At 40.7% G+C, this 16,519-nt stretch overlaps 1 protein-coding gene across 1 annotated transcript in view; it reads left to right on the top strand.

Moving 5' to 3' along the window:
• loxl2b (lysyl oxidase-like 2b) overlaps positions 1-15,560 on the top strand; it is a 30,983-nt gene extending 15,423 nt beyond the window's left edge. Inside the window, exons 5-14 of the mRNA XM_068310949.1 lie at positions 1,222-1,438; positions 3,715-3,898; positions 7,895-8,046; positions 8,145-8,312; positions 10,099-10,264; positions 10,377-10,617; positions 12,662-12,777; positions 12,848-12,984; positions 13,062-13,173; positions 13,984-15,560. Of these exons, the coding sequence (XP_068167050.1) occupies positions 1,222-1,438; positions 3,715-3,898; positions 7,895-8,046; positions 8,145-8,312; positions 10,099-10,264; positions 10,377-10,617; positions 12,662-12,777; positions 12,848-12,984; positions 13,062-13,173; positions 13,984-14,054 (1,564 nt within the window). The 3' untranslated portion in view covers positions 14,055-15,560. The remainder of the gene's footprint in view (positions 1-1,221; positions 1,439-3,714; positions 3,899-7,894; positions 8,047-8,144; positions 8,313-10,098; positions 10,265-10,376; positions 10,618-12,661; positions 12,778-12,847; positions 12,985-13,061; positions 13,174-13,983) is intronic.
• Positions 15,561-16,519: the final 959 nt, after the last annotated feature.

Below are 16,519 nucleotides of genomic sequence, written 5' to 3'. Positions count from 1 at the left end.
TGTAATCCACAAGCGAACTGACGCCGCCATGTAAAATCAATGGGGTTGTTTAATTTATCTCAAGTAGAAGGTTGCAAACGCTCTAATTTATTTCAAGTGCCGGAAAAACACGGCTGGAGTGAATTTATCACCATATTTGAAGCTGAAATGAGCATTTTTTTTGGGGGGGGGGGAGAAGTCAACTTTCACAGCCTGAGGAGCGCCAGATAATTCAGTCATCGCCCCATTTAAACCCTGATATGCATCGCGGCCGCGCTCTAATTGAATCTGAGTATGCATCAGATCCAGTCCTCCAGCTACGGCTGAGAACATTAACTCTGGACGGCTTCCAGCTTCCCGCCCGCAGGATCCAAACTCGACAACAAAACGTCCCACTTTAACTTGCTTTTTCAAGCGCGCCTCGAACGCCAGGCGGAGGCCGGGACTGACTCGCCGCTGTAAATGAGACTCATTAACTGTATGGACTCGCTTAATAAATGGATAGCAGGAGTGTCGTTAACCCCGGTTTGTTCAAGGAATTCTGTGAACTCTCCAGCTGTTCGCTGACCTTACACTTTTTACATTAATTATTCAATATGCTAATCCAATTTGCCCTTGTCAGGTTTCTTGGTGTTGTAGTGAGTCTGTGGGCCCTTCACATCTTTATGAATGTACATGATTAATTATAAGATGATCTTAAGAGGAGTTTTTTTGTGTAACACAGTGAAATATTCACAGGAAGTGCCCTTGAGCAAGTTCATGGAATTAAATGTAGGCACAGATTTAAGGGCATTTTATTAAAGTATGAACTGAGAACTGAGAACCATTATGTGTGTTTATCGGTTTGTAATGCTGTTTAAACTGGGACATATGTAACTAAATGTAACTAAATGTAACTAAATGTAACTAAATGTAACTAAATGTAACTAAATGTAACTAAATGTAACTAAATGTAACTAAATGTAATGTAAAATAAACAGAACTACTTAATATTAAATAACTCTGAATTTATTACTTATCCAAGTTACAAATTTATAAAAATACAAACTGCATTGTGGGAAATGTAGTTTCAGGTCAAAGCACACTTTTGACCTACTTTTGACCTATTGACCTATTTGACCTATTTTTGACCTACTTTTAGACAGTCTGGCGTTTTATGATCTTGCGTGCCACATAAAATGATGTGGAGGGCCACATCTGGCCCCCGGGCCTTGAGTTTGACACATGTGTCCGTCTGTGCAGGATGTTTGCTCGCAGGAAGAAGCCCACGTACTGGGACTACTCTGTCAACTGTACTGGGAATGAGGCCCACCTGTCCAGCTGCAGACTGGGCCAGCTGACCTCACTGAAGCCCAATGAGACCTGCGATGGGGGGCTGCCCGTCGTGGTGAGCTGCGTGCCTGGCAGAGCCTTCGCCCCGACATCCATGACAGGATTCAGGAAGGCCTTCAAGGATGAGGTAAACCCTGGACCGTATTACAATAATGAACTTATAAATCATGATCTTTAGCTAAACAACAGTGAAATGACATTTGGGGTCTTAATGAATTGTTAATTGCAACCTGTCCAGAGTGTCCCCCACTTCTACCCCGATTCCAGCTGAGATATATATACTGTATATACTGTATATACAGTGTATATGTATATATATATATATACACACACACACACATATAAGGCGCACTGCATTATAAAGCGCACTGGATTATAAAGTACACTGTTGGTTTTTTTGAGAAAATTAAATGCTTTTGGGTTCGCCTTATAGTGTGGAAAATACTTTACAAACCTTTTAAATAAGAAGTTGGTGCTGTCTGCTGTCAGAGTCCAGGGAAATATGGACGATGTCAATAAACTGATAAACAAAGTAGATGCAGGAAATAGCAGCGCTGGTTCAGGTCAGTTCACTGTTTGGTTTCCACGTCGACGATGCTGCCAGAACATGAAGATCTGGTTCTCAGGGACGTTACAGTTAACTGTGTGTTCAAGCGTTCCTCATCATAATTACTGCCTAATCAATGAACACAAGCAATGACGATGTGTTATAGCCAGAAACGAAGCAGCATTTATTTTTAATATATAAATAAATTATTTATAATATATAAATAAATAAATTATAATTTATATAGTATTTTAAAAATTATTATTGATGTATTTATAACTTTTAGTATTATTTATTTATTTGTTATTTATGCCTGAGCAGTGGATATGTGCAATTTCCTCCGGGATTAATAAAGTATCTCTATCTATCTATCTATCTATCTATCTATCTATCTATCTATCTATCTATCTATCTATCTATCTATCTATCTATCTATCTATCTATCTATCTATCTATCTATCTATCTATCTATCTATCTATCTATGAGTGCTGGAGAAGAAAAGGTTAAAAACACTGCAGAATGATGAGAGTCAGGTGAGCAGGATGATGCAAACAGATGAGGAGTTGAGGTGAGAAGATGAAGAGCAAGAGAGAGAGAGAGAGAAGAAACATCTGGAGCCAAGATTTATAACATCACTAAATTTGGATTCCTGTTTGCAGGAGTCGGTCCAGGCTATAGTGAGGCTACATGTCCTTTGTCACGTTCCACACCCGGGGGTGGGAGGTGGGAGGCCTCACATTACATCATCACACCCAAAATCTTCCAGCACATTCAACAAAATCTGACTTGAGGTCATTTTGATCCTGAAATGAATCCTCCCGTCTCATAAAAACAGCCGACAGCTGGTGCAGAAACACCACGGGCTCGTTCTCACACATCATTAAATACTGTTAGGAACATAACGGACTATTATTCCTTCACACTTGTTATAATACCTAAACATTTTATCCTTCTTCATCATTTTACATCCCGCTTCTAAGCAGTGATGAATTGTAATTGTCATCTTCACAATTGTTGCAGATAGAAAGATGAGAGAGAAAGCAGATTATTCAGGCAGCAAAGGGGATGAAAGATGAGATGATGACCTTTACCTTGAGAAAGCTAGGTCAAGGTCAAATTTCAACTTTTGTATTCACTTTTGTGAGACACAAAAGCGCTTTAAACAGTCTATCAGAGTGTGGGAAAAGGTAATACAGATAGAAAGTGGTTTCGTTAGTCGCGTGTGGTTCCTGGAACGCATTAACCGCGAGGAACAACAGTGCACTTTTATACCTTTTCAGGTACACATCTCTGAAACCTGATGAGATATAATAATAATAATGCAAAAAGCAACATTTTCAGGAAGCCAGAGGCACAAAAATGTGTAGCTCAGGGTAGAATGTTGAATTCTGGGGTGTCGCGGGATGTTGTTTTCCTTGTCTTCATCACATCCATACATAAGGATTACGTTAATATGTAGTTTTAATCACATCGTTTTAAATATACCCATTTCTGAGCAATAATCAGTGACACTATTACCTATAATAAAGTTCAGATAGTCTGTAATCCGGCTGTAATCCAGGGCGCTCTAAATGCTGAATGCATGCTGTATGAAAGTGGTGTAAAGACCCCGTAGGAGCCCACACATGAAGACGTGATGACTTGAGACACACACTTGTAGTTTGTGTGAAGGGTTAATGGAGAACTGCACTAACAGCACGTTCCATAAACACCACCCCACCCAGTCTGCTTCCATCATCTCAGACGGGAATGTTTCAGACTCTTTTATTCTTCAGAGAACCAGAACGACCTAAATATGTGGTTTGAGAAGCCCAACATTTTTTTAAAAAACTGTCTCCAAATTTTTCCTCCTCAGCAACCGTTGGTCCGTCTCCGTGGGGGGGCCATCGTGGGCGAAGGCCGAGTGGAGGTGTTGAAAAACGGAGAGTGGGGCACCATATGCGACGACCACTGGAGCCTGCTGTCTGCCACCGTGGTGTGTCGGGAGCTGGGCTTCGGAACGGCCATCGAAGCCCTGTCTGGGGGGCGTCTGGGACAAGGTGTGGGCCTTTGTAATCTGACTCATTCATAATTCAATCTGAGTTTGGAGTGATGCTGTGTGTTCCTCTAGAGCAGGGGTGTCAAAATCGTTTTCACCGAGGGCCACGTCAGCATCACGGCTGTCCTCAAAGGGAAAGATGTAACTAAATGTAACTAAATGTAACTAAATGTAACTAAATGTAACTCAATGTAATATACAATAAATGTAACTACTCCTTAATATTAAATAAATCTAAATATATTATTTATTTAATTTAACTAAAAAAATTAAATTAGATTAAAATCAATTTTTTTTAGAAATTTTAAAATTAAATTGAATTAAGTTAAATTACAATTAAAAAAATATCTCTAAATTTATTATTTATTTTATTTTATTTAATTACAAAAAATAAATTACATTTTAAAAATTAAATTCAATGAAATTACATCAAGTTAAATTAAATACAAAAATAACTCTAAAATTATTATTATTTAAAAATTATTATTTATTATTACTTATTTAAGTTACAAACACTGCAGTTGCACAGAAATTTTTTCTTGTTTGTTCTAATATAAATACTTTTAATTTGTCAGGTTATTAAACCCACAGAACTCCATCAATCAAGGATCAAACTATCCAAGTAAATAAAAAAAAGTAAAGACGTTAACTTTGTTTTTTGTCAAAGTTAAAATGGGTAAACTGGGCTTAAGTACTGCATTGTGGGAAATGTAGTTTTGGTCAAAGCACACTTTGACCTATTTATTTTTGGACACTGACCTTTTTTGCTCTTGCAGGCCACATAAAATGATGTGGCGGGCCACATTTGGCCCCCAGGCCTTCAGTTTGATACATGTGCTCGAGATTAGCATGTTTACAAGTTTTATTTTACGGAAAGAACCCAACTGTCTGCTCATTTTCATAAAATACAACATGTCTAATGTCTTCCTCTCATCGGTCGCACTGAAAACCTTGTTTCCTCCATGTTTCTCCAAACATAATCCAGACATTCTCTCTTTATAAATGTGATAACACTGATCCCTATGTTAGATATCCGCTGTTAGTGCCATAAGATTAGCATTTGAAGTGTTTTTCCATGAAGAAATAGTGACTATAGTGCTTTAAAATACCCAAATTGTGAACACTGAGGTTCACCACGGCCGCTCAGAAGGACAGTGTCCTCTGCAGGAAGGACTCTCCATCTCTTTAAATGGGAGATTTAAAGTCTGTGTAGGAAACCCTGAGGTCCCAGCAGTTCTTCCTCCTCCTCCTCCTCCTCTTCCTCCTAGATGTGATGGGAGAGTGTTTCTGCTTTCTGATTGGTTGTGCTGTGCAGACAGAGAAGTGGATGGGAGTCCGTTGCTGAACTGAAATGAACTCCGTCCCTCTGCATGATTACATCTGTAAATAGTTGTGCGTCAACACGTTTCGCGGGAGACGACGCGATCAGAGGCGGGACACGAGTCGGTACCCGTCTGTCATCATTTTCAAAGTAGATTGGCTCATTAAATCTTGTCTATTAAACATTCAGGCGAGGAGTTCTTTTAGTAGAGCCTTCATGCGTCACTTTTTATTCATGATGTCTAGACATCAGCATTTACTTTGAATTTTACATTATTAGCAGAACCAGCAGGTAGTAATTCAGGATTTAATAACATAATATATCACCCCTTAATTCCAGATTCTGGATTGGATGTTAAAATTAAATTCAGTTTAATACTGTATTTGGAGACAGAACATTTGGGGCCTGTTTTTCTTGAGGGTCTGGGGCGATCAATCATTGTTTATTTTTTTATTTAATTAAAATTAAAACTTTTTTTAAAATGAAATTTTAATTTTTTAATAAATAAATAAATAAATAAATAAAAAAAGATACCACTGACCCACCTTAAATTGCAGAGTCAGCAGATCCCATCCCTTTGATATAGAGTGTTTTGAAGGTCTAGCTCTCCTGCTGTCAGTCCATCCTATGGAAAAACAGGCTTTTCTGTGAGTCAATAAGACAGAATCTTTTATTTTCTGGTGTTAATTTTTTTATTTTTTTTATTACCAACAATATTCAGGATGTTGCTTCACATTCCAGTGACATCATCCATGGAAACTATTACCGCTGAAACGGAATGTCCCATTCGCCAAAATCAGTTTTCCATAGTGAGATGTCATCAGCATATCTCTGTAACCCTTCACGATGAGGATAAAGACTTTAATAAATATTAACATACCATAAAAAACAGTAAAACGTTTCAGACAGGATGCAAACGTCAGCTGTTTCAAATGTTCTCATCATGAGGACTCATCTGGAGCCTCTGGTTTTACTGCCGTGAGTCTCGGCGGGGGCCCAACATTTGTTTCTGATCCTCCGGGGGCGGAGGGGGTGGAGCCTCTGAGCAGAGCTGAATCCATTTGTGAGGATGGTTTGAGGTTTATGATGAAGAGACCCGGAGAAACAGGAAGTCCTCCCCCACCTGGAGGGTTTTTTTGTGTTTTTAACATTGTCTTCGTGTTTTGAAACCATTTGTCACACAAACTGATGACATGCGTGGAAATATTCAAAGTTTCAGTCAGATTGGGATCTGATTTTGATGATGTCATCGTTCAGAAAAATGAAACTTGTGAAAAAGGAAATGTCACCGAAACAGCACTGCAAACAACAGCTGTAATAGATATACTCTAATACACATGTGTCAAACTCATGGCCCGGGGGCCAAATGTGGCCCGCCACATTATTTTATGTGACCCGTGAGAGCATGAAAGGTCAGACTGTCTAAAAATAAACAAAAAGATAACAAAAGATAAAAAAAAATAAATAAATAAAAAAGCATACTCTGATCAAAAACTACATTTCCCAAAATGCAGTAATTCAGCCCATTTTAATATTGACAAAACCATTTTGAACAAAGTTAATGTCCTAACTTGTGTCTGATGTTATTTTTCTTTATTGATTGATAGTTTGATCCTTGATTGATGGAGTTCTGTGGGTTTGATAACCTGACAAATGAAAAGGATTTATGTTAGAACAGAGAAACAAACAAACATAGCTTTTCTGTGCAACAGTAATGTTTTTAACTTAAATAAGTAATAATAAATAATTAAGTTATTTTTTAAATTTAATTTAATTAAATTTAATTTGAAAGTTTTTTTAAAAATTTATTTTATTTAATAAATAAATAAATAAATAGATAATACATTTATAATTGGGCGGCACGGTGGCACGGTGGCGCAGTGGTTAGCGCTGCTGCCTCACAACACGGCGGACCCGGGTTCGAGTCCCGCTCTGTGCGGAGTTCGCATGCTCTCCCCGTGTCTGCGTGGGTTCTCTCCGGGTTCTCCGGCTTCCTCCCACCTCCAAAAGCATGTGCTTCAGGTCAATTGGCCGGTCCCAAATTGACCATAGGAGTGAGTGTGTGTGTGAATGCTTGTTTGTTTCTGTGTGGCTCCACAGTGCACTGGCGTCGTGCCCGGAGTGTCCCCCGCCTCACGCCCTGAGACTGCCAGGATAGGCACTGGCTACCCCGCGACCTGCGTTAGCGGATTAAGCGGGTTGGAAAATGACTGACATTTATAATTTTTTATTTAAAAAGATTCATGTTATAAAAGAAACAAACAAAACAAACATATTTTTCCGTGTAAATGTAATGTTTGTAACTTGAATAAGTAATAAATTCTGTTATTTAACATTAAGGAGTTGCTACATTTATGTTACATTACATTGAGTTACATTTAGTTACATTTATAAGTTACATCTGGCCCCTTGAGGACATCCATTATGCTGATGTGGCCCTCAGGGGAAATGAGTTTGATACTCCTGCTCTAATATTTATAGATAGCTCTACTAGACATGGACATGAAGCCACAGCCAGAAGCTGATTAGCGTAGCTTAGAATAATGCATGGAGGCAACTTCCTGTTGTCTGCATGCTGACCTGGAGTCCTGGACACCTCCCAGTGACGACTGAACTCACGCCGGCAGCACATTTCTCCATCCTTACCTGTCTCTTGTTTCTGTCTGTGTTCCTCAGGTATGGGTCCGGTTCACATGAACGAGGTGCAGTGCTCCGGGTTCGAGAAGTCCATCACAGAGTGTTTCTTCAACAAGGAGTCTCTGGGCTGCAGCCACGAGGAGGACGCAGCCGTCAGGTGTAACGTTCCCGCCATGGGCTTCCAGGAGTCGGTGAGCGTTCGATCAAACAACGGATGGTCGGGCGTTACTGATCCATGTAAATGTGGGGATTTAACTGGACATCAATCTGGTGTTTATCGCGATCGTAGCTGCGTCTGAGCGGAGGTCGTAACCCCTACGAGGGCCGTGTGGAGGTGCTGGTGGACAGGAACGGTTCTCTGGTGTGGGGGACGGTGTGTAGTGACGGCTGGGGAACCATGGAGGCCATGGTGGTCTGTCGACAGCTGGGTCTGGGCTTCGCTAGCAACGCTTTCCAGGTAAGAACTACAGCAGCCAGTACGGGGTTAAAAAATACAGTAATATTCATACTTTATTCTTCAAACATTCGTCAAGATTTATTCATTCAGAGTCTACATGCTAAGTTTTGTGTCTCATTTGGTGTTGTGTTTGAACTCCTGGCCACTAGGTGGCAGTGTTGTCGTAAAACCATCATTTGATGTTTAAATGTAGTCACTGATGTTCTTAGTTTCTTCCTTTTTATTTGACTTTAGTGTCATTTAAAACTGAAACAACATTAGATTAAGTTACTGATTATTGGACATGCGTGTCTCCGGTTTCCTGTCATGTGACCTGGAGCCTTTTGAAGAGCCATGCAGCGACACACGAGCTCTTTTTATCCTGAACTCCAGTTTTTTTATTAGCTGTTTGTTTAATTTTAATATACTTTAATGAACCCAAACTGGGAAATTCCCAATGGGATGAATTAAGGACATTTTTTCCGACACATTACAGGCGTCTCTGTAACAGTAAAGTAGTCAGCATTCAGTATAATGGTCACCAGTTTGGTCACATGATCGCCCTCATTCTGTCAGGTGGACGACTGTTGTTGGTTTGTTTCAATGGAAGCAGGTCAGTACTAACATCGAAATAACCATTTCATCAAATTTAAGATTATTAGCACATAAAATTAAAGTTACATCTTTTTTCTTTCAATGTTGGAACCAAATCTGAATTTTAAAATTAAAGCATTTCCACTCTTGTTTGCATCTTCCAAGAAACATGTAACCTTATCTGGGGTTTAACACGTTTTAAAGAACAGGCCTCGTGAAATGAGTCATAATTCGTATTAAACAGATTATTTTAGTCTAAATTACAAAATGTCTGAAAATCTAAAACAATTTGTCACAGTTTACTGCGATGTTATGATTCCAAGTGCTCCTTAAAAGTTAAAAAAAAATGCAGAATGACTGAATAATTATTTCAATTTCTTTCTGAGTGCTTTCATTAAAATGTTCTTTTGCATCAATAATTCTTCTTTTTCAAACAATAACATTTTATTTCTTTATTTTTCCGGGTGTCATTTACATACAAATGGACGCTAAAATATCCATTTAATGAATGACTTCTTTTTTTTAAAATTATTATTGGCAGCCGTAGACTTTAATAGCTATGTCCTTTAGCAGGGGATGAATGGGGCGTTTCTCTCTCAGTTTGCAGTGTGATGATAACAGTTATGGAGGCTTCATTCTAACTGCTTCTGAAATGTTTGCAGGGCTGCGGCAGGAACCGAGCCTTAATGAGTAGAAAATTGCAAAATGAGGCTTCTGTAATATAACGGGATGACAGGTGTAGCTGGAGGCGGGGATGACAATGAGCGTCTTGTAGTTCGGGTGTGTTTGTCATGTTAAAGTATAATAATAGGCTCATCTGTCCCCCCCCTTGCAGCTCCATTACACTTTAATGTACTAAAGACATGGAAGCAGAAGTTTCACAACACACACTTAGTGGAATTTAGCGTCCAATCTGTGCTGCAGATTGATGGCGTGTGCCCTCTAGTGGTCAGAATGAGGAATTACCTATCAGAGTGAGCTCCAGCTCACAGGTTCAGGGGTTTGTAGGTGGTTCTGCTTCATTTGGACTTCCTGTTTTTTTTTTAGAAATTACTTATTCCGGTGGATAATTATTCAGTGAGGGATTTGTTTGGTGGGTGGAATTAAATTAAACCTGTTAAACTGATCTTGATCTCCAGAATTGACCCATAGAACTCTTGTCTTAAAGAAGCGCTGATATGTCCTGTAATAAATGGTCGTGTTCGTCCAATAGGAGACGTGGTACTGGCCTGGGGAGGTGAGCGCAGATGGCGTGGTGATGAGCGGCATCCGCTGCTCCGGTACGGAGATGTCTCTGTCCCACTGCCTGCACCACGGAGCCCACCTCAGCTGCCCCAAAGGGGGCGGACGAAACGCCGCCGGAGTCTCCTGCTCCGAGAGTAAGAGTCACAAAGTCACATGTCCACCACGGAATCCATTCATTTTAATTCAACAAATGAAATCATTTCTACTTGTGGAGAAGTTCTCATTCTTCTTCTGCTCCCCCCCCAGCGGCCCCTGACCTGGTGCTCAACCCCCAGGCGGTGGAGCAGACCACGTACATGGAGGACCGGCCCATGTTCATGCTGCAGTGTGCTCACGAGGAGAACTGTCTGTCCTCCACCGCCAACCAGGCGCCGGCCAACTCCTACCGCCGCCTGCTGCGCTTCTCGTCCCAGATCCACAACAACGGCCAGTCGGACTTCAGGCCCAAAGCCGGCAGACACTCCTGGGTGTGGCACGACTGTCACAGGTCAGAGTCCTCACACGTCACTACAGCATCCTTCATACGTGTCGGACTGACAGAGGAAATGGGCTGTCGGCAAATCTAAGGATGAACAGTTCACATGCTGGATAATTTAATCCACACATGTACATGGATGTGAAACCATAAAATAAATATTTGATGCTGCCCCAGGTTCAATCCCAGGCAGCCCTACGGGGGGCACAAGCCAGCGTCTTTAGGCCAGTCCAAAGCCCAGGAAGGGCATCCAGCATAAAAAACTTCACCAAACATATATGGGCGTTCATCTAAAATTGAAAACTGATGACACGCTTTGATGACCCCTGACAGGACAGGAAGGCAGGAGGTTTATGTCATCAAGATGAGTTGTTTCTGTCGGATTGGCATACTTGATTATTGATTATTGTTTCAAACTAACAATACTTTTGAACAACAAAGTCAGAAATCACATTTATTATTATTATCATTATTATTATTATTATTATTATTATTATTATTATTATTATTATTATTATTATTATTATTATTACTAATACTACTAGTTTAACTACTATAATTACTATTACTACTAGTACTACTAGTAGTACTACTACTATTACTATTATTACTATTACTACTACTACTATTACTACTACTATTACTACTACTACTACTTGTTTTTACAAAACAAGAAATACAGTAATTATAAAAATAAAAGTGGTAAATAAAACAACATGAAGTATTTTAACTCAACAAGAGGTCTGGGGGTTAGTAGTTAAACTTCTGTGGAATTGATTTTCAGTTGTGAACTAATGTAAAAGTACCTTAGAAGTAAACTCAGTAACCCTGGGAAAGTAGTTTTTAAACATCCCATTCTAACACTAAGGCCCGGGGGTCCGGGGGTCCGGGGGTCCGGTGCATAGGCTGGGGGGGGCTCTGATATCCACTGAGGTGTGTTTATCAGAAACGTACCCACGTCATCCACAGCAGCTTTCACAAAGCAGGTCTGTCCTGGGGGAGCGTGCTGCTGCGCGGGGCGGGGGCCAGGCCTTCACAAACCACAAGCCTTCATCATATAATAGCTTTTAATAACAGACACACAGACTGCTGTCAGAACCATAAATCAGGTTTCAGATAGAAATCATTCTGCTCTTAGACCTTCTTTAATAAACAACCCCCCCCAGTTGTTAAATGATTGAGTCTCAACTTGTTTTCAATCCTTTTACCTCATAATTGAAGGATTCTGACATGTCTTCTGCAGTCGGGCTTAATTTAAGGAAAGAGCGATGGCGAGCGATCTTCGTCCTGCTGCCCTGTAATCCACTGCGTGCTGTGAGATAAAGTCACCGTAAAAAGTCCCACATTTTTGTGGTTCTTTTATTTTGGCGGGAGGAACAGTTTACACGGCCCCCAGATTCAAACACGCCCGACCTTTGGCACCTTTGACGTAACTCAACCAGAATCAATGCACTAAGATAAACGCTGTGGATTACAGGTGCCAGTGTGTGGTTTGAATTTAAATACGAGAGTTTATTTAACAGAGACTAGAGCTGCAGGAGACAACAACCAACACCATTCGTCTACAGCAGGGGGGTCAAACTCGTTTTCACTGAGGGCCACATCAGCATAAAGTCTGTCCTCAAAGGGCCAGATGTAACTAATAAATATAACTAAATGTAACTCATGTAATGTAAAATAAATGGAACTACTCCTTAATGTTAAATAACTAAATCTATTATTTATTTAATTTGATTTAATTAAAAAATATTTTTTTAATTAAATGAAATTTTTACTTTATCAAATTAAATTAAATCAAGTAAAATTAAATTAAAAAAATAACTCCAAATTTATGTTTTACTTATTATTTATTATTACTTATTTAAGTTGGAACATTAACTTTGTTCAAAAAGCACACTTTTGACCTATTTATTTTTAGACACTGACCTTTTTATGCTCTTGAGGGCCACATAAAATGATGTGGCGGGCCACATTTGGCCCCTGGGCCTTGAGTTTGACACATGTGCGGGGGGGGTGTTAACAACATTTCTATGTGTGTGTGTGTGTGTGTGTGCAGGCATTATCACAGCATGGAGGTGTTCACTCTCTACGACCTGTTCAGCCTCAACGGCACCAAAGTGGCCGAAGGACACAAAGCCAGTTTCTGCTTGGAGGACTCAGAGTGTGACGAAGGTGCGACGCAGTTTAAACAAGTTAAAATCGATGGGAATATCAAACAAATTTGATCTTTTATGTCTTCCAGGTATTGAAAAAAGGTACGAATGCGCGAACTTTGGAGAGCAGGGCATCACTGTGGGCTGCTGGGATACCTACAGGCATGACATCGACTGCCAGTGGATCGATATCACTGAGCTCAAACCTGGAGATTACATCTTCCAGGTGAGGCTTCCGTTGTGACAGGTGTGAAACCTGCAGCCGTCACCGCTGACCCCCCCCCCCCTCCGTCCGTCTCACAGATCATCATTAACCCAAACTACGAGGTTCCAGAGACGGACTACTCCAACAACATCCTGAAATGCAGATGTCGATACGACGGCCATCGCGTGTGGATGTACAGCTGTCATAACGGTGAGACGTGTGTCCATCCGTTCTGTTGGCGCTTCTTCGTGCAGCTTTAGTTCGTTGTGACGGAGTCACGCTGATTTAAAATACATGTTTAGAAGATGTTTGAAAGTTTTGAAACGAAAAAAGATTAAATGTATTCCAGGTATGACAGTTATAGCAGAAGCTCGAGATACGAGTTTAATCCGTTTCGTGACCGGACTGGTAAATCAAACAAAGTGTTCCCTATTTAAAGAAAATAATCTGTTCCAACTTTATGAAAAACAAACATATTTTTATCAACCAATAGACATTCAGACTTTACCTGTATAATTTATTACTGTATTTTCTTGACTATAAGCCGCTACTTTTTTCCTACGTTTTGAACCATGAGGCTTATACAAAGGTGCAGCTATTACGTGGATTTTTCTTCCACCACTAGGGGCGCTCTAACCAGAATTGGAATCAATATATACAAGTGCGCTCTATTCTCCTGAAAATACAGTATATATGTTACGTAAACAATAATAAAGAATTAAAAGAAACGCAAAAGTTAGAAGAACAACACGAGCTACGTCTTTACCAGCGAGAACGAGATCCGGTCTCAGCTGATGTTGTATCCACCCGCCAACATGCGGTAAAGAACGAAATATGGTTTTTCTGATGTCATATCCATCCACCAACTAACTCGTATCTCGAATTTTCGAACGAAACCTCTCGTATTCATACCTCGAGGTTCTGCTGTAAAACTATTTTTGTACTCTGGGGGTCCGGTGTTAAATGGCGGCTCGTGATTGGCTGTCTGCCCTCCAGTTGCTAACACGTCTCCTCTGATAGGTGGTTCTCTAAGCACTGAATCGGAGCAGACGTTCCCCGGCCTCCTCAACAACCAGGTGACCCACAGGTAAGGGAGCAGCGGAGGAGTCCAGCGGCCGTCACCCCCCCACCCCCCACCAGAGAGGCCACCAGTGACCATCTCCACCGGTGGCGGACTTTACCTCTCAGCCCCGCCCTGGTCAAACCGTCTTTCCATCCACTCCCCCACCCTTGAGGCGTCCCCTTCCACCTCGCCTCCCGTCTGTAAGCAGAGAGAATATTTGATCCCCCCCCCTCGTCTTCAAACAGAAGCAGCACAACCGTTCTCTCTGGGGGCCGTCTGATTTAATTTTTGACTGAATTAGGAAACAACGTCGCAGGAAAGAGGCAGGAGTCCCCCCCCCCCGAGGGGCAGAATTGGACAAAGTGATGAGTTCGTCCCGTCTGAAGAGCACCGCTCGAACGTAACCTTCCGCCGAGAACTGAGGGGAATCACAGTCGTCCACTCAAGGAGGGGTCGACCTGCTAAACCCGTTTTTCATATTTGTGAAAATAAATGAAGAGTCCTTCAAGACATGACTTTAGACTCTGGGAAACGCTTTAAGTATGCTTTAAACATTTCCTAAGTATAATATTAATTGATAAAATGTTAAGTGAATATTCATCTATGATGAGAGCGATCATCAGTGGTATTTGTAGGGTCTGGGTTTAATCTCAGGATCACTCTCAGGTGTCACATTATGATGACATCACAGTTTCTCAGTTACATTTTGTTTTTTTGTTATTACAAAAAAAGTAAAAATTCACACTGCAGGTCATCTGCATCTGACTTCTGGTTTCACAGTTTTACACAAATCTGAGGTTGATGCTCTATTGGAAAAAAGTTGAATTTTGTACTGCAGTACCGCAGCTGGCCACTAGGTGAATCTTGAGCTCCTCGGAGCTGATTACAAACAAGGGCCAACAAGCAGCTGAACACTGACATATCCAATCAGAGGCGTTCCTCAAAGGGCTTTATATTCGTAAGAATTATACAAAAAAAAATATTAACGATAATTTTAAACCTCATATTTACTTTTGCATTAGTGTGTTTAAGTCTTCTGCAGTCAGTGGCTCTGTGTCAGCTCTGCAGGAGGAGGAGGAGGAGGATGAAGAGGTTCTGTCAATAAAGGGAGGTTCCAGCCATGTCCTCTCTGTGTTTTGTATGTTGCCTTCAACACAAACACATCAGCTGATGTCCTTTCTCTTGAGGCACACTTCACATCTTCTTTCTCAGAACCGAGAGCGCTCACAGAATCCATCGTCACGCGTGTTGTTTGATTTAAAAAAATAAAATAAAATAAAAAGACAACACGTGAAACTGTGGCTGAAGTTTTTACAGTTTTATTCCTTCTTTTAAAAAAAAAAAAAATTACATGAATTCTCTCTTCTTGTAGTTTTTGAAATGGTGCTAGCAAACTGTCTCTCTGTTTTCTGAGGGCGCAGCGCATGTTGAACAGCTTCATTATGTATACAGTCAGTATACTTGAATTGAGCGTAAGAAACAATGTGCTTCACTTGATAAGCTATAATAAAGGTCTGAGTAATGGAGCAACGCATCTTTAGAGTTCAGTGTTTATATTCAATACTTTCTTCATTAAAATAATTTTATTTCTCTGGGTTTTTGACCTTCCTGCTTTAGATACTACTTTCCCTGACTGAATTATAAACTATAAACTTCAGCTTTTGCTGAAGCATTTTACAAGCCTTTGCTTTTCTTCCACATATTTCTTTACTTATTATAAGAATCTGCTGCAGTCTGATGTCTACAGTCCATAAACATCCATATGGTGTGTGGTAACACAAGTATTTTTCATTCTACTGACGTTTGGAAAAGAGGGAAATGTAATTCAATTATGATGCTTAATTTAATTATTTCCAAAGAAAGAGATCTAAACACACACACACACACACACACACACACACACACACACACACACACACACACACACACACTGAAGCAGCAGCGTTGGGTGGAACAGTGCTGCCCTCTTGTGGTCTCAAATAGACATTGCATGTCAAATATCTGCAGCAAACATCTGTGACCCACTCTGGAAAGTATTTCTTCCCCACCCTAGCAGGTATGTGGGGGTGTGTGATGTGGCCCGCCTGCAGCGTTTACATCTCCTTTCAGTCACACACCTACAGGTAGGTTCATTCCATCCACCTACCCTGCCTGTTTGGGCCGAATCCATCGGCTGCTTCATCTACAGGCTGAATAATCCCGTCTCTCCCCACAAACAGATCTGATTTCAAAGGCCGCTAACAGAGGGGTGGGATGTTTACAGTAAAGCCCAATTATCATTTTTTTCTGCCAGTACATCCAATAAACCGTAAAGCCGATGAATTACAGCTGTCATAAGTACAGTCTATTTAAAACTGAGGCAGTAAGCTGCCCCAAATCTTTATGTGGTCCTTAAATTACGCCTGTTATTCTCTGTAGGAGAACACGAGCTGTGGGTGTTGGAGCAACGCCAGACATCGACGTTTGGCCGATCGCTCAGGCTGTTTGGATTGT

This window comes from Antennarius striatus, chromosome 3, assembly GCF_040054535.1.
Source record: "Antennarius striatus isolate MH-2024 chromosome 3, ASM4005453v1, whole genome shotgun sequence".
In the NCBI taxonomy this organism is placed as follows: domain Eukaryota; kingdom Metazoa; phylum Chordata; class Actinopteri; order Lophiiformes; family Antennariidae; genus Antennarius; species Antennarius striatus.
The sequence above is the reverse complement of the archived record's forward strand: the minus strand, read 5'-3'. Positions and strand labels throughout refer to the sequence as shown.